Genomic DNA, 22,500 nt, shown 5'->3' with positions numbered 1-22,500 from the left:
TAACTTCCAACTTCAAGTTTATTGTCACATAATCACAGGTGTGAAAGCTGTAAAAATGTTTTGTCTGCACAAGCTTCCACGAATTGCATTTACAAAATAGATTATCATAAGAAAAGGAAAATGACAAATAACAATAGAGCAATATCAAATATCAAATTTTGAATAACAGTTTTGGACATATAAGGTTTCCACCCGACAGAGACGATATGCTATACAGATGCTAAACCTGTAACCACCAAGAGCCAGTCTAATGTGTACTAGAATGCATTGTGAGGCCGTGGATCTCGCTGTGTTCGCTGTGCGACAAGCCGGAACGCAGCGAGGTATAAATCAGCCATCACGGGGTTATACGAGTTAAGCGTTTGACGCCTGCAGCATGCAGACTAGCTACTGGAGCCGTTTGCATAATTGTTCAAGAATCCGAGGAGGAATCACAACGTTGGTTTTGTCCTTTAATGTCGTAGCGGGGAGGAGGTTACATGTGGTTGTGTTTTGCAGCAAAACTTTGCCTGTCATCTAAAGCGGTTTTGCAACTAATTAAATCAACACCCTCGGCTCCTCCAGGCTCACTTAGGACGTATGGGGGCTGTCTCCGCTGCTTTTATGAGGCCTTGCGTTTACACACTGTGCTGGGGGGGCTACCCACTGGAGGGGCCCAGACTGGCTCCGGGGAGCGTCCCGGCCCCACCATATAACCCCACTAACTATATACCCCCCACCTCCCTTTTTGCCACACACACACACACACACACACACACAGGCATACTGAGAAACACCAACCCCAGGCCTTTTGCATGTAGCATCATTGTCATGGGGCCTGACCCCCCCTGACCCCAATTTGAAGAACGCTGCAACTAAACATTTCATTAAGCAAGACAAGCACTGCTAGGGGGTCATAAATCTGTCTCTGGAGCAGACCACCCCAGGCACACGCACGCACACACACGTGCACACACACACACACACACACACACACACACACACACACACACACACGCGCACACACACACACACACACACACGTGCACACACGCACACACACACACGCTGATGGATGCATTAAACAAATCTACTAATCATCTCCAAAAGGTTTTTACCGGTCCACAGGGAAGGGAGTTTGCCTAGAGACACAGGCATAGAGGCACGCGCACACACACACACACACACACACACACACACACACACACACACACACACAGAGTGAGATCTAACAGTAATTAATGCAGCGATGACATCTGAAGTCGTAATCCCCGTCTTATTACTTGAGTCAAGAGTTTCTTGGGTTCGCCTATAATCCCACATGCTAGATCAGATTACCAGAATCCACTCCTCGCCTTCTCCATTACAAAGACGGACATGTATCTGATCCCCGGCCAGTAAATAGTTGGTCGCAGTAGTCATGTCAGAGAGGGAAAACCAGACAAGAGAGAGATCGCTCCGGTCTCTTCTCCTCGTGCTTTTTGCAGACGTGCGCTGTTTGGATTATTCCAAAGTCCACTTGTGCGCAATCTATATGGGAGGGTGTTCAGCCTCATGCGCTGGGTGAAGGGAACGGTATACCCGCCAGCTGCAAACCGCCCGATGAGAGCTGATAAGGCTGTGATGAAAAGAGACTTTGTCTGTCATCATTGCTCTGTTCTGTTAGACAAGCGCCCTCCCTCTCTCTTTCTGTCTGATCTCTCTCCCTCATGTTTTTCCCTTCGATTCTTCTCTCACTCATGTGTGTCTCTCTTTGCTCTTTCTCACAGTTTTCTTTCTCTCTGTCTGTCCTCCGCCCTCCGACCCGCCAGCCCCACTTTGTTTCGGTGTCTGTCCCACACTATATCCCATCGCAACTCCACCCGGCAAAACAAGCGGGCCTTTGTGTTGTGTATTTCTTCTTCCCAGTCGATTGCGATCTGCTTCGTCCAGAGACTCCAGACGCGGTCTCGGTGGGGGGGAGCGTTCTCAAAGAGAGGTGAAGATGAGAGAGGAGAGAGGTGCAAGACTGCTTTCTCGGCCTCACAGTGAGATGATGACGCGCTCGTACACGCATCCACACATATGCGAGCGTGCACGCACGCACACAAACACACACACACACACACACACACACACACACACACACACAGACACACACACCCCGTGCAATCACATGTATGTGCAAACACATATCTCAGTGCAAACATACCCTGTGACCCTGAGACTGAGGTGTGTAAGCAGAGCAACAGATGGGGAGACCATCTGTGTTAGCTCACAAGACTGCAGAAACAGAGCTCTCCTTCACTTCTGAACCCTGAAGGTGTGTGTGGCGCGCTCGTTTGTGTGAGAGTACACAGCGGCATGGCCACCCATGCACAGGACCGTATAAGAGTGTGTGTGTGCCCCTTGCATATCAGTTTGCTTTCTGCGTGCACACGTAGTCCACGTGGCGGTCATGTGAAAGTTTCTCCCCGCATACCTTTGCGCCGCTCGCTGCCAGCATACAGAACCACCACAGGGCCAGGTCGGGAGAGGTCAGCCTTTATGGCCACATCCACACACCCCTCACCCAGGCTCCTTTGCGGCAGCTCCGTCCGTGCAGAGCCGAGTCTGCCTGCTGACCTCCAGGGGTTGAGGGATGGGTGGCTGAACCGGGCGCCCGTGTTGACCTTCCCATTCCGTCACCCAGCCACCCACCCATCCTGGTCATGCCTCCGGACGAACTGTCGCCTTGTAAACACAAACAAGACAACCCCTCCGCCCATCCTCCTGCATGGGCAACCTGATACACTATCCCCCCACCTCCCCCTAAAATAAATGTACCCTGACACCTCCCGGGTGAGAACAAAATGTGCTGTATGTGTGCAAAACAGCGCTGTAGCGCTTGGTACAAAAAAAATGTTGCATGCCAAGCGTAAACTTAGCAACCGCACTAAATGTTTCATGGGTAAAGTTTTTCATCGGACTGCGGAACACATCTCTGTCCATTAATGGGTAGAGACGGGGAGAGAGGGAGAGAGGCAATTGACTGAGGCAGGATTTCTGTTCTGTGTTCCTAAAGTGCTCTGTCATGTGTTGTTGTCCTTTCCTACCCAGAGACCAGCTCTGATTCTTGGGGACGCTGAAAGCACATAACGGGCAAATACTCCCGGCGTTTCCGCTGCTTCCAGTTATGCTAACATCTTTTCACCCTCTCTGTCCTTGACACCCTCTCTCTCTCTCTCTCTCTCTCTCTCTCTCTCTCAGACTTTAACTGTACGGACCCGTTGGGAATGGAGTCGGGGGAGATAACGTCGGACCAGATCGTGGCCTCGTCCCAGTATAACCCCAGCTGGTCCCCGGAGCGCTCCAGACTCAACTACTACGAGAACGCCTGGACGCCGGCGGAGGACTCCAACAAGGAATGGATCCAGGTAGGACTCCACCACAACATACAAAAGTACCTCCATCAAAATGTACATAAAGTACTCAAATTAAAAGTACTCATTGTGCAGAATGTGCCATTTCACAAGTTCAAAATGTGTACAAATTCTATTGAAAATAGCAGATTGTGACGCATTGTGAGCTTGTAGATCGGCTATTTTCAAATATGAGTATATATATTCAATATGTATAGGGTTATTCAAATAATTGAAGTAAAAGTATTGGAAATTGGAAATACTCAAGCAAAGTACAAATACCTCAAAATTGTACTTATGTACATTACTTAAGTAAAAGCACTTAGTTACTTTCCACCACTGACACCACGTTATTCATCACATGATGATATTTCATTTGCGGTGACATTTTGAATGCTTCAGTTGATGCTGATGATTTGAGAACCACTGTATCGGATTGGTGCTCTGTATCTATCTATCTATTCTATATGAGAATCGGTGCCTGGAGGGAAAGTGGGTATCGGTTTAGCGGCATATCTCTAACCACCAGCACTGCCCCACCCATTGTGAACGTGGCGACTCTGTCACTTGAAAGACACACACTGAGAATGTCGACACCGTTCAAAACCTCGAGTTTCTGCTGTAATGAGATTCTAAAAATAGCACTCATGTTAAAACAGTTCATCTCAGGGTTACACAGTGTATATCGCTGGTGGCTGCGGGGTAAAGAAAGACACTGAGCCTTTAAATGGAGTGTGGGGGAGGGGGGGGGTAGAGATAATATTAATAGCACTTTGTGCCACGCAGATGAATGGGTATTTCTCCAAAGTCATCCCATGGGCGCATTTTGGGAGACTAAACACAGTCCATGTGTTGCTGGAGGTGAGTCACAGTCTGTGTGTGTGTGTGTGTGTGTGTGTGTGTGTGTGTGTGTGTGTGTGTGTGTGTGTGTGTGTGTGTGTGTGTGTGTGTGTGTGTGTGTGTGTGTGTGTGTGTGTGTGTGTGTGTGTGTGTGTGTGTGTGTGTGTGTGTGTGTGTGTGTGTGTGTGTGTGTGTGTGTGTGGACTGTGGACTGTGGAGGACATTGGAAGTGACTACCGCCTGGCTTGGACGGACACAGTAGGAATGTTCTGGGCTCGTCCTTCAGGCTCTGGTGGGGAACGTTCTCTAAACCCTCCAAGGAGATCCAAGAAATTCTCATGATTCTGCATGGTTTCCACAGAGGGGTATCAGGGTGCGGCCGGCGTTCTCTCTGTTTATTTCTCTCTGTATCCTCTCTTTCTCTCTCTCTCTCTCTCTCTCTCTCTCTCTCTCTCTCTCTCTCTCTCTCTCTTTCTGAAAATCCCCCCTTCCTGTCTGACAGTTGGCTTTTCTGGCCTGCTGGATACTGGGATTTAGTCCAAGCACCCTGACTTAGCACACACACACACACAGCATTCTTGTATACACAGCACGTACACACACAAGCGCGCTGCCATATTAATCAAAACTTCATTGGGATATCTGTACCACAGAGACGGCTTTACAAGGAAAGACAATAGACTGATGTCTCCAATCCACAGAGAGCACTAAGTCACATGATCCCGTCGGTGCAGATGGTTGGACACCGCTGGGCGTGTCCCTCACATGCAAGCTGTGTTTAAACGCTTAATCCCGCTATAGTATGGCGCAAAACATGTCCGACACCTACCGCCATGCTTTATTATTGTACTATTGTTATTCTCTATAGCGATTCGGAGAGATTGGTAGTGCTCCTGGCGGGTTTCAATTAAAGCATACTATATGTCTCGTCAGACAAAACAGAATAAGGGCGCGGCCGGAGTGAAGTTTATTTCTACCCCTACATGGGATTCAGCCAATGGTCAGCAGCATACTATAGAATAAAGCTGAAGGTATTATAGTAATTGCGTGTATATTTCCAGCAGCTCCAGGACAGTTAACTTAATTCTGTTATGGCACAGGGAAACACCTAAATGAAACATTCCCACAATCCCACGTGATGTTATTACCTCCAGCTGCTGTCAAGTGGGGGAATAACATCCCTGATAGATAGGCGTTATATTCTTTCTGTCAATCTCACTGTCGTTGTGAAATTCACTTCATAAAATTGGACCGCTTTTTTCTGGTACGCTCTGCTCACCTCACCTACTCCCCGCTCCCGCTGTCAGCCCCCACAATCCCTTGCACTGGATGGCCACCTGTTTCCATAGAACATTAATGGGAAGCATTTATTGAAAACAATCAGCCTATGTTTATCTGCCCCGTAACTCCGCTCAAATGCACCAGGGGACTGACGGCGATGATTCGGAGCATGTTTGATTTACTAAATGCAAAGCCTCATTGCCTTGTAAACGATCGGACTGTTTTCTTTTACCTTTCTTTTACTGTCTGTGCTTCATCGCAGAATAGTTTGGCCCCAGCGCAGTCCTCGGGGGAGTGAATAATAGACCTGACCCAAAGCCAAATATTTGTGCTGGGGGAGGGCCTTAAACGCAAGCTTTTCCTTTATTGGAATGAAAATATTGTCCTGAGGGCCTCTGTTGCTCCTCCAGACTAATTTAATAAGTGTGTGTGTGTGTGTGTGTGTGTGTGTGTGTGTGTGTGTGTGTGTGTGTGTGTTGTGCGCGCGTGCGCTCATGCGTGCGACTCCATTCCTGTGTATGTGGGGGGGTTTTGCGTTCTTGGCTCGGTGGGTGTGTGTGGGAGTGCTTGGCGAGGGCTCCTCTATCGCCCCGCAGAGGAACCCAGCATGTGTCTCGAGTGTTACAGGAAGGACCTGCGTCCTTCCCTGACCATTTCCTCTACAGCCAAATTCAACAGCTGAGAGACACACGGTCTGTCTGTCTGTCTGTTTAGGACTCGCGTATTTATCTCTGTTGGCGGTCATACCAAATCACCACTGTCGTGCAGAAACCGTGTATCTCCATATTCTAACTTTTTTCCCCGCAAATTAACGCCCTGCTTGATCATACTATACGGCATCACACAAAGGTAGCAGATCTGCTACTTTTGCTGTTTTGAATCCTGCAAAGAAACCGTTTTGGACATGCTTGACTGTATGGGGTTTTCCACCTCCACCCGACAGAGACGATATATTTCTCACATCGTGATCATGAGTGCATATATAGGCTGCGACCCATTGTCCTTGTTTACAAGCACAGCTCAGAGCTGTGTACAGTTCTGCCCCTCCTCAGCAAAAAAAACCACAGGTAAACAAGATGATTTGTTGGCACTCGGGAGTCTGTGTGGGTATATATCGATCCTGGAGGATTTGATTTAGTGGTGAAATCCGAATCGGCGTGAAGGAGACGTGTGTTCTGTCGGGGTATGCCGGATCGCCACCACTGAGTAATCTCATAAAAATTCTGAACTTCAAAGTGGAAGCCCACAAGCCACATTTGTGTCCAGGGCGTAGCGATGTCTGTTCTTCAAATGTGTGCCCTGCCCCTGCACCCCTTCAGAAAAAGTCCAATTATCACAAGTGTTATTAAAAAGAGTGAAATTCTTCACTCGCCTTTCATTAAGCCCCTTGACAAAGGCGCTACGCCATCCGTTCCTAAGCCCCCCACAGCTCATCTCGGCGTGCTGTCGTGCATTCATTATTTATTTCATTATCATCCCCCAGAACTGCAAGTTGCGGCGAGGCAAGTCTTATTATTCATGACAGGCAGCCGGCTTTTTTGATTCTCCGGCATATTCCTTTGCTCGGTTCTTTTTTCCCCTGACATGTATAATCCCGAATTGTCATCCGTTTCAATGCTGCCTCATTCCAAACACACGGGGGCAAGATGCTTACAGACTGTGCTCTCTTCTCGGGGGTAATTAGATTGGTGTGGTGTGGTTTAGCGTCGAATGCTAGGTTAGCCAGGTCATCAATCACTGCCCGTTTGCCAGAGGGAAAAAGCAGCCGTTAGCTGCACACGGCGACCGACAGACACCCTTTGAGGGTTTTGCGGTTTTGACGATTGGAGTTGAAAGAAAAGGGAAGGCCCAATAATCCTTCAGAGCGGGACTCTGCCGCGCGCTAGATCATTCACTCTACCATCTTTCATCTCATCATCGCTTTTCTCCGGGTCCTCTCATCTTCCTCATCCTTCCGCCTCTTGTATTTGACAGTTCAGCCACATCAAGACAGGGACATGTTCATAATATTATCTACAGCGGAGAGAGCCCTGGGCTCTCTTTGAAGTGGCGGAGGCTCCGCCGCACAGGTCTCCATGCGGCAGGTTTTGCGGCGGGGATAAATGATAGTATCGGCACGCATGCTGCTGCCTTGCTTATGGTCCAGATTGTTGTATTTATGGACTCCGGATGGTTCCAATAGGAAGGTCTGAATGATGCGGAACCGTCATGAGGAAATACCTGCATCTGCACAACACATTTGGGTCTCTTGAGGGAAACGTATATATATATCCTTCTTTTTTTCAGAAGGCATGCCGTATAGCCTGAAATGAAAGGCTCCCAAGGGGTCCATTTAGGAGGGAGGGGGGGGGGGGGTTCTTTCCGTTTGTCCCGTGAGAGGCCGGCGCTGAGGAATGTCTCTGTCGGATGGCTGAGAGGTTCTGATAGCCTCAGAGTCACCGCAGTGCCGGAGCCGTGCCATAAAGGCTGTCTGACAGCCAGGCCCATTGACCACTGATAGACACACACACACACACACACACACACACGCACGCGCACGCGCACATGTACATGTACACGTCCACATCACCATAAATTATGCATGCTGTGCTGTAGAGAGAGAGCGAACTGTCTCTGTGTTGAGCATCACATTGAGCAATACCAACTGTTATTCAAATGTCCACACACATGCAGCATGGAGGATATATCCATCCTCGTGGACCTGAGTTATTGTTTTTTGCATATCCGTCCCCCGTGGACTTGAGTTATTGTTTTTTGCTTCCCATAAAGGTCTGATTTACTGACAACAAGGTCTGCCATTATCTTCAGTCCTCCCTGCTCGGGCAGTGAATGCGTTCTCAGCATTTACGTACAGGCCTATATCTCACTGATAACGTAAAGTGTTTAATCACAAAGGAGTGACGTTGGTCTGAGAGTCCCTCTTCTCTGTATAGTCACCAAGACGAGGAGGGGGAGGGGGCTATCTGCTTTAATCTCACCCTTCTGCTAGATGAAAGCCAACGGACATGAAAAGCATGGCTGTGATTGTTTACACAACGCCCTCCTTTATCTCCCCCGTGTGATGGCAATCTCCCCACCCCGCGTTGCAGAGGAAGTTATCGCGGGGTTAACGGTACAGTTTTTAAAGCGCAGGGGGCCGCGACCCGCCGCGACCGCACGCTTCCTCGTGCAGAGATCACGGCCGCGGTCACGAATGCGGCGCTGCAAAACAAAGCGGACCCATTTAGCAAAGAAAACAGACCGAGATCCGCTTGCTCGGCTGACCAAACGAGCGGTTTATATTTCCCAACTTCCCGCAGACGAAAACACTGGCAAACACTGGCGCTCGTATTTCCGTGGTGGCCGCGGAGCCCACATGGCCTCACGTCAATGTCAGCCGCTAAAACAGTACTCGCAAAACACACACTATTCTGTTTTTCTTTCACTCTGTCCACCAAATATGCTCTCGATTACACCAGGGGTCGGCGTGATGCAAAATTCGCTCCACATCGCTATTGTCTCTCTCTCTCTCTTTCTCTCTGCTTCTATTCGCTGCTGTCTCCATTCCAGGTCTTATTGCTGCCGTGCCAAGTGATGAGTAATTAGAATATGGAGTGATAATTAACAGCGGCTTTCTCAGTTGATGAAGTCTCGGGGAGAGCAGAGCAGAGCAGTAGACGCTGGCATTTTGGCTGCCTGTGAGATCATCATCGCGCAGTGCGAACGCAGACAATGGATGCTGTCTTTGTGCCGAGCCTCGACTCTCGATTGGAAAATCAATGGGAGGACAGAGAGAGAGAGAGAGAGCAGGCGCTGGAGTCGGGCAGCTCAAACAGCGGGGGCGGGGGTGGGGGGTTGGAAATCGAAACACGCGGGCGATGGCATGATGTAATGAAATGAAACAGTGCCGGCTGTAAGTAGAGTCAAAAAGTCAGCCCCAGCCGTAATCAGTGTCATTTGCTAACGTCTGCATTCCAGACGAGGAGAGTGCCCCGGGGGCACTCTGTAGTCATTCTGTTATCACTAGACGGGTCATCTGCAGGCTCTGTCTCCCCGAGCCGTAGGATCGCAAAAGCCGGCTGCTTAGGAGATGAGAGACGACGGTTGCGTCACACCCCGTGGTAAAACGTCACGGAGTGTGTTGATCATATTGAGCTGTAATGCCACGAATGACAATAAAGGTTAGCTCCTCTAATGGTGATTCACAAGGAAGGAAAGGCTCCAGACTAGACGGTTTACAGTACATCCTTCCTACAACTCCCGGGGCTGAGCGCACGCACACACGCACGCACACAGACACAGACTACCTTTCTTTTATTTTTAGTTGCTGTCATACCTGCTCCTTCCGCATCATCCCTCTTTGTCAGGGAAACGGATGAGGGCCACATGGGTAGATATGCATAATTTAAATCTGCCAGCTGAGGTGTTGGGAGGCTAAAAATAAAGTGTAACTCTGTCAGGTGGGTACTGTGATAAATGGAAGGTCGCGTGATCGGCTCATAGGTCTCACAGCGTCCCGGTAATGCAATTTTCACAAAAGGGAGAATTAATTACACTTTGAGGTAATGGAATTCTTTAGATATCTCCCACCTCCAAAACTCCCTGTGGCGTATAGGTGAAATTAGCAGATGGACTGATGTGACCCAACTCAGAAACTCATTTGTTTTTGAATTATGTGATATTTTTTAAGACCAGTGATGGATAGAGTAAGCAACTCCAGTACTTTAGTAGAAGTATCAGATACCTACACAAGTGAAGTTTGAGTTAAAGTACTGGAGTACCTGCTTTTAAAATTGCACAAATATACAAAGTACAAATTCAAAAGTAAGTAAAGTAAGAAAGTGGCTAATTAATAATGTACCTTTTCCTTTCCTCGAAATACTTCAAAAGACAAACAATATTTGAATAGTTGCGGGGTGAAAGTCAGAAGTGTCAAAGGACAAATTCTCAAGTAAATAACAGATACTCAAAAAACGTGCTCAAGTAGTAGAGTAAATGTACTTTGTTACTGGCCACCACTGCAAACAATACTACACTTGTACTTGTCACGTAGTGGATATCTGTGGCCAGGTTCTGCATGTAAAAACCAGACGGATACGGCCTCTTTACGCTGGAACTAGATTTCTCTTATGAAAGCATCCTATGAGATCCATAAACCTTTCCACAAGCATCATCAGAGGACAAGAGGCTGCAGTGTTTGTCTCTATCCCCGTCCCAGCAGCTGCTCTTTGACTTGGAAAAACACACTTAACTGCATAAGCCCTATGTCTTCACTGTCGGGCGGAAACCTCTTATGTCCATTTGAACTTCATTTTTTTTTTCTTTTTGTAAATTAACGTCCCTACTTGATCACACTACAGCATCACTCGAAAACATAGCAGATCTACAAACAGCTTGTCGATCTGCTACCTTTGCTGTTTTTGAATTTGAATCCTGAAAAGTAACAGTTTTGGACATTATGACGTACCCACCCGACAGAGACGATATACTTTGTTGTCTGGGGTCCCCCAGGATTCTGTATTTTGGCTCGCCTCCGTTTTTGTCTCCAACTACACCGAAAATACTCCGATAGAAATAGCCAATCTACAAGCTCACAACGTGTGGAGTTGCAATGGGTTTGTGAGCTTGAAGATCTGTTGTTTTTTCCTGAATGTTTGCCCCAAAAAAGACACTTGGTATCTTTTCCCACACTGCATTATTGATCCCCTCAAATCACAACAATGGGATTTAGGATAGAAACAAATCAGCAATGTTATTCCTTTAAGAGCGCTCCCTTTGCCCATTGTTGTTTCACCAAAACCTGCCTGAGGGGGAAAACAAATTAACTCAATTCAGCCCACAGGGCCTTTTTGGTAACTCTGTTACTGATTGTTCCTCGTAAACTCCCCCCGGCAAGCGAGTCAATTGTGAGCCCGACAGTCAGAACAGACAGAGTCACTGGCTGGACTGGACTTCTCAGTCCTGTGACCTACTCTACTAAACCGCACACAGTCTGTTTCACTGCAACGTGTGTAACACTTGACTACGGCTGAGTCACAGACGTGGAGGCTGAAATGGTGAGTCATGATGCTCCCGTCCGCGTCATGTTTGGGGAGGATGACTCGACGATGAATTGAAAGCGCTTTCAGCCTCCTGTTCTCGTCTCATTCTGATTTATACTTTGCCTCCGTGAAGAACGGAAAGAACACAGCGGCCACTCACTTTCACAATCTCCCGGTCAGCCTGTTTTGAAGAGGCATACAAACGCATGCGAGCGCGTGCACACACACACACACACACACACACGCACACAGACACATAGGCAATACAGCAGCAGCCACGAGAGACAAGGACACATTGGAAGTTCCACCACATATCAGCCTGCTAGGGCTTTATGGAGGAACCCGATGAAGCCGTGTGATTTCTTACCCCGCGTGACGTGTTTATGGCGAGGGCTGTGCGTCCCTCTGGACGTGAGTTACCGCGCACCGCGGTGCCCCGGAGTGTATATATTGTGTCATTTGTCTACAGGTGGGCATCGTTCCAAACACGCCCCGCTCCCGAGGATGCGGGGGGTGGGTGTGGGGGGGGGCAAATCAGAGATATGAAATGCGCACAAGCACCTTTTTCTGGGCCGTCAGCAAAATCGCAAAACACAACCTCTCGTGTACGTGTCGGCACGGCGCTCATATTTTAGACACTTTTACACGGCTGATTACATCACCCATTAGGCATGATTCAGCTTTTCGGGGGCCCGAGATTTCTATGACAAGCCATTCATCACCTAATTGCCTCGCATTTGCCTGGGAACCCACAGCGCCGTGCACAGCTCGCAGTATCTATACTGTATGTCAGTTACTGAGGCTGTTTATGGGTCAGTTGAAGCCCCCCCCCATCTGGGCTAAAAGAGGTCCCACTAGTAATAATTATCCCGGCCTGTTTGTTTTCAGTGTGGTCTTGGCAGCGCAGAGGTTTTTATATCACTCCAGCACGTCCTGGCATGCAGGCCAGTCCGGCTCTCCCTGACCTGTGTAGCCCTCGTCTGTTGGAGCTACAGCTGAACTCCTTTACCTCGGCCTGTAACAAGCGGCCATTAATAAATCATTGCTTGCTCATTAGCCAGGGCCCTGTTATCAACCCATGTCTGTGAAATTGATCCAGTCTGCCCTATACCATCCCTCTCTCTCTCTCCCTCCCTCCCTCTCCCTTTCCCTCTCTCGTTCGTTCTCTCTCTCCCCACCCTCCCCACCCATCTCGTTCTCTTTTTTTCTGTTCTCCTTTGAGAGAGAGGAAGAGTTATCTTAGCCTTCCTCTCTCATCTTCATCATTCCGTCTCCTTTCTTCTCTCCTCTCCCTCTTTTCTTGCAGCCCCTCCACCCCCCATAAAGTGTATCTAATCTCATCATCATCTCATACTGGAGCTTCTCTTCTCTTCTCTTCTCTTCTCTTCTCTTCTCTTCTCTTCTCTTCTCTTCTCTTCTCTTCTCTTCTCTTCTCTTCTCTTCTCTTCTCTTCTCTTCTCTTCTCTTCTCTTCTCCCGCCCCTCCAGCTCCACTGTGTGCTCTAGCTCCCTCCATTCATGTTTCAACATGCTTGGACAGAAGCTGCGAGGTGCATCAGCGTTACTGGGCTGTCAGCGTGTGTGTGTGCGTGCCTGCTGTTGATCACCGACGATCAGATGTCTGTTCTCGGAATCACAAGCTGACATGCATGCTCAATCACAAACGAACGCCACGACAACAAAAACAACAAAAAAATTGTATAAGAAAGAGGCGGGCACAGCTTGTCTCGACAGCGTGGGCAGAGCGAGTGAGCTGTGAGCATTCATGAGTGTTCTCAATTAGGCCGCGGCCACTCCACGGTCTCACTCCCAGGGGCTCTTTTTACTCCATTAGGGCCTAATGAGACCCAATCAGAGGAGATCATCCCCAGGCCCATTCATCGTCCCACTCCACATCGCCCCTTTTTATAGGCATATATAGACGCCCCGCTGTCGTTGGTCCAGGTTGGTTGGCGGCGAATCAGACTCGGCCTCGCTTTTTTTGTAAGTGAAACGTTAAGGACCGACGCCTCGGCTAATGTATGCCAGTCTACGCTCTGCTGCAGTCCAGCGTGCTTTATAGCCGTCCAAGTTGCCATCTGCACTGGCACGACACGCAGCCTCTCGCCCAGCCGAGAGGCATTCAGGCTCCTCCGTTATTAAATGGGAGCCGTCTGAAGCACGGGGTGGAGTGGGGGAGGAGGGTGAGTGGGGGAGGAGGAGGGGTGGGGGGGGGGGTTGGATTTGATTCTGTCTCTATTTACAGGACTAAAAGAAATCTGGGCCTTGCCCGGTAAGCCCCTCTGAGCCCGCAGACGGGAACAAAAGTATTCTGCCTTTTTTCTGTTTCCTCTCCTTTTTCACCCTCTCTCTCTGTCGCTTTCTCTCTCCATCCATCGAAATCCTCCAAGCATGAGAGAGAGAGAGAGAGAGAGAGAGAGAGATTGAGGCACAGTGAAGCCTCAGACATTGATCGCATCTGTTTTGATCTTTTTCCTGCATGTCTGCAAGTCAAACGGGAATCCGAGGAGAGGCAGTGACCAGCGCATTGCCAATGCATTCATTCATTGTGGTATAGGCAGCTGTTGGTCCGGAGTCATTAAGCACAGTATATTGGGTTGGCAAGGCAGAGCTCTGGCAGGCTCCACGGGGCCGTATGGCTTTAGCATGCAAAGGCCCCCAGGCAGCGAGACCGTGCTTGGAAGACGATCTGACTCCTGGCTTTGATCGCCAAAATGTCACATGTACGTACACACACGTACACACGCATACTTGGCCACACACGTGCACACGCAAACTGGTTTGCATGCGTGTGTGTGTGTGTGTGTGCACGTGCGTTCTAACAAACCAAGGCACGCACAGAGTTCCTGCTGTCGGTCATGAATATGCACTCCTATACACATTCATATGCAGACACAATCACACACACATTGTCCATGCTTTTCATCTCGTACACACACACACACACACACACACACACACACACATCAATGTTCACGCGTGCGCACACACAGACACACACATCAATGTTCACACACATGTACGCACACACACACGCATGCATGCACGCACAACCTCTCCTTGGCATGGACGTGGTAATCTCCCTAAGACCCCGGTCACCATCCATCAGATGCTGAGCCCATCTCAGACAGACTTCAAAGCTCCCGTGTCTCTCGTCTTGATCTGAAACCGGTTCCCACAAACGCCTCTGCTTCCTGCAGCAGCAGCCCCCCCCTCCCCACCCTCACAACCCCCACCACTCGAACCCGAAGTTCTGCGGCATCTGCACGCAACACCATTACTCCCCATTACCGTCAGCGCGGCCTGTCGGAGAAAGAGCCAACGTCCGCTAAACCCCAACCGCGCTGCTTCCACATGCTAGAGCTGAGGAAGTCTTTAGAGACCCCTACTCCTTAGAGTCCTCATCATCACCCAATGATGCCCCCCCCCCTCACACACACACACACACACACACACACACACACACACACACACACACTCTCTCTCTCTCATGGGTTATAGTTATAGAATTGATATGAGGTTAAACACAGAAGCCCCTCTACTCTCAGGGGTTATAGATTGATGTGACTGGGTTAAACAGAGCTCTTCAGACTTCAGAGAGGAACGTGTGTGTGTGTGTGTGTGTGTGTGTGTGTGTGTGTGTGTGTGTGTGTGTGTGTGTGTGTGTGTGTGTGTGTGTGTGTGTGTGTGTGTGTGTGTGTGTGTGTGTGTGTGTGTGTGTGTGTGTGTGTGTGTGTGTGTGTGTGTGTGTGTGTGTGTGTGTGTGTGTGTGTGTGTGTGTGTGTGTGTGTGTCCGTGTCCAAGTGGGCAAACCAGAGCCATAGAGTAAGACAGAGTTACGACAATTCCGTTTACTTCATGGGGCCAGTCCTCTTCTACATAGACTTCTATTGGCGAAGTGCTAAGCGAAGAGTGACAATGTCCTGCACTGGAAGTTGGCAGAATGCACTGCACTCAGGCAACAGCCCAGCTTTAATGATCTTAAATTCCTTTATTTTAGATAGCTTTTTAGTATACTACAACATAAACATTACAGCGACTTTAGTTCAGTTGTCATGTTGCACACATTTACTCTCCAGGCTGCATGAACAGTTTTCTCTTCTGCCCCCTCGATGTGGTAACTCTGTCTTACTCTATGGCTCTGGGGCGAACTAAAGGTATAGTGAGTGTGGAATGCTTCTCAAAGCCGGGGGCCATGTGTCCCAAACATACAGAGAATCACAGAGGGCCACTGGCAGCTATAAGGATCAAGCCAAGGGCCAGTTTGAAGACTGCATATCTGACTTTGAAGAATAGCATGCACGGAAGTGTGTGTGTGTGTGTGTGTGTGTGTGTGTGTGTGTGTGTGTGTGCGTGCAATCTTTGACAGCTCTATACTGACCTGAAGCTAAACAGTATTGTGATAATGTGATCTCTAAACCCTGGCCTGCACCTCTGCTCAGTATCTCATTCAATCCACCGTGTGTGCGTGCACGTGCAGAACACACCTATACCTATGCATGCTGAACACACACACAGTCACACACACAGTCGCACACACAGTCGCACACACATACGGAGTTACACAATCCCTTCTGCCTGGTGGCCAACCACTTCTTGGCCGTGTTCCTCGCTGGCAGTGCGCTCATGAAAATCTAATAGTCCACCTGTAATGCACCGCAGTTCATGATTACTTTATAGATCACTGCATATTTGAAATGCACAATGTTTGATATTCAATCTGCACCTTCTTCTTCCCTCTCACTCTCTCCTCACTCTCTCTCGGTCGATTCCGATAATGCGATTGCAGGGGCTGCGTTCTGTTCCACGCTCACTTTTATCCAATAAGCCCTTGTCTCCCATCGCAGGAAATTAAGTTGTCATCCAGTGTCGCTTTCATTAATGTGAATACGGTTTCATAGCTCTGTTTATTAAATTCTATGCGGTGGCTGATGAGCCTATATGTCCAGACTCCAGAGGTGATGCCAGTGGCGGAGCCATATTTTTTCGCTCTCCTGGACGTGTCAGTGCTTTATTATTATTAATAGAGTTTCTCACGTCGAACACCCTCTCTTCTGTCGCCATTATTCATGTCATTGACCAGGCAGTGCAGTGCATATTTCAGCTATAGAAGTATGCATAGTGATGCAAATAGCCTGCATCCTGCATCCTTATACTCACTAAATTGAGAAAAGACACCCTCAGGGGGTGACATGATTGCGTGCAATGAGTACAATACTGTACTCAGTCGGCTATACTGTACTCTAATGTTGTTGAAGACAAGTATAGGACTCCCTGATGTCCCTGAGACCCATCTAAACCATACCACATTGAAAACCTATTTACATCACTGTAGCATGTACTTATTATGCACATTACGTCGCAATAACGTCTGCAGTGTGTCTTTCTCTCAGGTCGTACTGTGTTGTTCTATCAGACTTTGCTCATCCGTCTGTCTGTCTGTCTCCCATCGTTAGGTGGATCTGGGGTTCCTGCGTTTTGTCTCGGCCATCGGGACCCAGGGCGCCATCTCCCAGGAGACCCACAGGACATACTTCGTCAAGTCCTACAAAGTGGACGTCAGCTCAAATGGAGAGGACTGGATCACCTTGAAGGAGGGCTCCAAGCAGAAGGTGAGACCCTGAGCCTCCTTCATTCCATACTTCCTTTGAGAAACCTCAGGGTTTCTCAAAGGGGGTGCCGCAGAATACTTTGCTGATATTTGCTAATTTATCAATATAACTTCAGTTTAACCACCTAGCCCCTCTATAATTGCACTGATCCTAATGGATATTCTCTCAAGTTTTCCTCGTGACTTAGTGTATCTTAGACAGAAACATTTTCATAGCGCTTTGAAGTAACTATGCAATGAAAAAGGTTATTTACAGTGGTGCCCCGAGACTTTTTATCAAAGTGTGATAGTGTTTTTACAGACAGGATTGCTGAATCAGAATCCTTTCCCAGAGTCGAATTCTATTTTTGTCCTTAAATAAAAAAACATTGGGAGGCGGTACAAAACCAAGCCTTTGATGTTATTTTTCTGGGTTGCGCAATGACTATGTCACACAAACCACCCCTATGGATGTACTGCACTCACAATATCCTGCCTCGGCACAACAAGACAGCTGAGTCGAATTGTGGTCTGCTCCCTCATGTTCCCTCTGAGCGCAACAGAAAAGGGGGAAATACCCTGTTGTGTGTGCACTCGGGCCTCTGCCTCGCAGCGTGCAATTATGCACTTTGTTTGGTATGGTAATTTACCTCCCCGAGTTCCGAACGAGTGGATGGTATTTACAGCGCCTGAGATCAGCGCTAATGTGGGTCTACAGTAGCTGCCGGCGGGGCTTTGTCTGGAATGCGACGTCCGCTTTGTGCGAGGCAGCCATGGGCTTACACCTTGAAAGTAAAGGAGGATAAAGAAAATGCCTGATAAATACGTGTTGAACGTGTGTTGGGAGGGGTAGAGGTAGATGGAACCGGAGAGCCGGGCGGTGTTTGAGCAGCTGGGCGAGGCGGGACCTGGGAGAGGAGAAAGAAGGAATGAGGGAGGGGAGGTATAGAGCGTGACTAGCTTTGACAGTCGACCGAGCGGTCAAACAGGGCAGGTTTTGTCCATCTGCGTTACCCTGGAGATAAAACGCCCCCAATGGACCTTTTTTCCTTCCGCAGTGGGTGTTCAAAAGGGTCAAGAAGGTTGTGTGTTTGACCTTCCTCATGTGTGCGTGACATGTAAATAGCGTTATACAACAAAAGAAAAACACCTTCATTATACCAAGAGAGCATCCAAACAGGCTCGTTTGCGCTGCTGTGTGTACGCAACCCCCCCGGGCTCCAATTCTTCTATGGCCTCCCCAAAGCACACAGTCCCCTCTCTGAACTGAAGTGGCTGCTTAAAGGTACCATGGTAAGGCCTGGCCTGTGCTTTTTCTCCCCCCCCCCCCCCCCCCCCCCCCGGTCTCTAAAGTGCTTTTGTGAGGAGTGGGCCCATTTGCTAAATGCTGAGTCTGCAGTTCAGAGGCCCATAGAGCGAGCGGCCGCTGGAAAAAAGCCATTTAATAGTTGGCGAGTGGAGAGGAGCGGCAGCGTGACATTTAAGAGAGTGGATGACTTTGCTGCGTGTCCCTTAGTGGCGGCGGTTGACAGGTATTGCCCAGGGACCGGGCCACAGAGAGGTAGGCAGGCAGACAGGCGGCACGGACTAATGGCTCAGCCCTGTTGGCGTTTCAGCGCCCGGCCCCAGCCCAGATTAGCTGCTGGGGCCCTAGAGTAATGTTAGCCACACTCCCTCACTCACACAACACACGCTCACTATCTCGCTCGCAGCTTCATTCTTTTGTCTCCCCTATGGAAGGTTTCCCTTCCTCTCTTTATTGTCACCTCTCTCTTGCTCTCCAGCTTCTCTCTTTCACACCATTCTCTCTCTCTCTATCTCTCGCACTCCACCTCTCTCTGGAAGTAAACATCGGTGGATTCCTGCGTGCCGTGTATAGCCGCTCAGCAAAGTCCCCTCGACGCTGGCGTCACTCAATTACCGCCAGTGTTGCGACTGATGGAGTGCAGGGAGTTGTGCTCCGGGGTGGCCTGCCTCCTCGTGTGACACTAGTAAAGTTGTCAACTAACCTCCGGTGGCCGGTGACATCTCTGACCTTTTTTAAGCACAGGACACTGCAGTGGAACCTTGGAAGGGAGGAGGGAATCTCCCACCAATCTGGCCCTGTCAACGTTACACATGTTGCCTCGGGTTTCACTGCCCCATGGGCTCCTTGTCTGTTTATGCAGCCAAATGAGCCGTGCTGCAGATTGCATTGAGATTAGGTCAGAACAATATCAGGTGTGTGAGAAAGGAGGTGCTATACTGTCTTTTTAATTGATATATAGATCAAAAAGACATGGTTTCCCACCTCTGGTAGTATAGTATACTGTATGACCATGACGTGATACATGTGAATCCTCCCCCGCAATAGAGCACCGGAGTCTGACGTCACTTTCAGTAGAGGGCGCCGGTACACAGGTTCATGTATTTTTTTATTTGCATTGAATTCCCCATTTTAGGTCGCTTCATATAAGAACTGCAGTTTGAAAAATAAACCGATCATCAAGACCTTTCTGTCAGGGGGGTGGCTGTGAGCCGTTAATGATGTCCATTCATATTTGATACAGCCAGTTTCTCGAGAAAATTGAATTAATTTGGCCGCAAAAGTCTTGAAACTACATATGAAAGCAATGTCGCTGCTATTATACCTCACGCCCAGCTGTCAACACATTGTTCCTGAGATCCCTCGTTGACGTTTCTAGCACTTATTGTGTTACTCTTTGGGTATATTTGTACATTTACACCTTCAGTCGATGCTTCATATCCATATGAGTGAAAAGGCCGGGATGATCGGTTTATTTTTCAAACACAGTTCTTATATGTAGAGAATAGATCCAAAATGGGGATTTCAATGCAAATAAAAAGTACACAAACCTGTGGACTGGCGCCCTCTACTGACAGTGACGTCAGGACATTCCTGTTTCTGGGACAATGTTCATGCATTCCGCCGTTCGATGATTAAACTCTCGTCAGTCAGTTGATCTATGTGTGTGTCTGTTGTCTTATTCACAGGTTTTCCACGGCAACACCAACCCGACGGACATCGCCAGGACGATGCTGCCCAAGCCCACGCTGACGCGCTTCTTGCGTGTCCGCCCCGTCGCCTGGGAGACGGGCATTGCGTTGCGCTTCGAGGTGTACGGGTGTAAGATATCAGGTCAGTACCACACTGGAGAGACCCTGTCGAAATCCTTCACATACGCACAAAATAATCTGTGTCCCTCAAAAAAGGAGTTTAACCACTTATATGGTTTAGCGGAGTCCCTCAGGGCTCTATAGTAGTCTTTCCTGTTTGCTGTTATTGTGTGGAAACGTTGTGAACTTGTTGATCTGCTATTTTCTGCGAAAGTGGTTAAAGTCGGATGGTGCTGACGGATTCCGCTGTCGGCTGAATCTGTCTAGAGAGATTATCTGTTATGTAACTCTCCGTTGTTGCACAAGGCTGCTGTTTTACCCCCTCCCCAAATACCAGGTAGAGCAAACACGTGTCCACAGTGCGAGATGATGCTATCTGTTTATGAGCTGCACTCCCCAAAGCCTACAGTGAGGCGTTGCATTATGGAGGACCAGCGCATGAAGGGGGGAATTATGTATTTATGTTACCCGATGTTTAGATGTACCTCATTTAATATGGATGGAGCCAGCAGCTGCCGGCCACGCTGGGGGCGGGGCAGTGTGCCCCGCTTATAGGCTCTTCCTCTTTCTGCTCCTCTCTCTACCTGTCACCCGCTTTTCCCTGTAGTCTCTCTATCAGTCTCTGTCTCTCTCTCGGTCTCTCTCTCTCTCTCTCTCTCTCTCTCTCTCGGTCTCTGTCTCTCTCTCTCAGTCTCTGTCTCTCTTTCTCGGTCTCTCTGTCTCTCTCTCTCTCTCGGTCTCTGTCTCTCTCTCTCTCTCTCTCTCTCTCTCTCTCGCTCTCTCTCTCAATTCAATGTAAAGGAGCTTTTTTGACATGAGAAAACGTGTTTACATTGCCAAAGCAAACGGCACAATCATTCTAAAACAATCTAAGGAACAAAATGGCGGAAGTACAGTTGAAACGAACGGTGTAGGGCATTGTGTAAACAGAGCTACGTCACATTGCAGCCTGGAAAAGACTGGCTTACAAAACCACTAATGTTCATCTGCTGTTAGAAAGTTATATATTTAGGCTATATGAATATTTTGGCAAGGGTGGCATGGTGTAAAGCTTTTTTAAACAAATAGCAGCAATCTGTCAGGGTTTTGGGACAATTGGCAGCCTCTCTCTCTCTGTGTGTGTGCTGCTGGTTGGTGGTCCATACTAACCATTCTACTGTCTGTCTCCCTCCTGCCCACTACAGAGATATGTGGCTGTGAGTTCATATCGTTAACCAAGTGACTCCTTTGTCAACTTAACATTAATTACTCTAATGAGAGGGGGGGGCTCCCGTGCGCATGTGCACATCGCGAAACCGCGACTCACTTTCATGTGTACTGTGCGCACACATGTTTGTCAGCAGCACATCTGCCTGTGTTTTTTATGAGCATGTGGATCGAACGTTTATTGGTGTTCTTTTAGTGACTGTTTGTGTGCGGTTGTCTATTGATGTGTGTGTGTGTGTGTGTGTGTGTGTGTGTGTGTGGGGGGGGGTCTAAAATGTGTGTGTGTCTCTGCGTGCCTCTGCAGTCTGCATACAGTATTTTATGGTGCTGTTTGTATTTTTGTACCGTGTGTGTTTGTGCGCACATGCCTGCGTGCGTGTGTACTCGCGCGGGGGTTACATCTGGGGCGTGTGTTCTGGGCATGCAACCAGAACCACCGTGCAGCGCTGAGCGCAGCGAGCACATCACAGCGACACCACCACCACCACAGGGGCCTCCTCGGTGACGTCATGCGCCCTGTGGCTGCCATGCACACTGCCAGCTGCAGGCTGCAGACGCTGTACTGTATGTACACACCATCTGAGACCAAAAACATGCCGTCTATAATGGGACTACGTATATACGTTAACCATATCCATGTGTGTTATATCCGTTGTCTCCCTCTCCTGACAGGGAGACGTAATGGCTCTCTGAGCGGTGTCCGTTTTATAGACATTGTGAACCAATAGCTATCCTTTACGCTGCATTCACATGGGATCAGGCAGACGGCAAAACCGGAAGTCATTTTAGTGGACGGGAGCAGGACGGTAAACGGAACAAGACGACACGGCAGCCAGAACCGGCGACAGTAACGGCAGACTGCATCAATGTTTTAACCGTTCCGTGCCGTCTACCGGCACTTAGTTCCCAATGGAACTACAGAACTACAGTTTTTTTCCCTCATTGAGGGTTTTCCATGAATGATCTTTAGTCTAGTGACCTAAAGCATGTGTCTTTTTTACCCTCTCTGGTCAATGGTGAAGAGGGGGTTTGGAAGTGCTATTGAATTATGGAAAACTTTGATTTGGTAATGGAATTCAGTGGCTGAG

The 22,500-nt window shown here is 48.7% G+C and overlaps 1 protein-coding gene across 4 annotated transcripts in view; it reads left to right on the top strand.

Moving 5' to 3' along the window:
• The window catches only part of nrp1a (neuropilin 1a), a 79,312-nt gene that overhangs the window by 36,752 nt on the left and 20,060 nt on the right, over positions 1-22,500 (top strand). For all 4 annotated transcript variants that reach the window (XM_080793449.1, XM_080793451.1, XM_080793448.1 and 1 more), the window contains exons 7-9: positions 3,208-3,374; positions 16,956-17,111; positions 20,084-20,228. In XM_080793449.1, coding sequence (XP_080649575.1) covers positions 3,208-3,374; positions 16,956-17,111; positions 20,084-20,228 — 468 coding nt within the window. The remainder of the gene's footprint in view (positions 1-3,207; positions 3,375-16,955; positions 17,112-20,083; positions 20,229-22,500) is intronic.

Source organism: Protomyctophum bolini (genome assembly GCF_963924005.1).
Source record: "Protomyctophum bolini genome assembly, chromosome: 21".
Classification (NCBI taxonomy): Eukaryota; Metazoa; Chordata; class Actinopteri; order Myctophiformes; family Myctophidae; genus Protomyctophum; species Protomyctophum bolini.
This window is presented reverse-complemented; position numbering and strand designations above follow the sequence as displayed.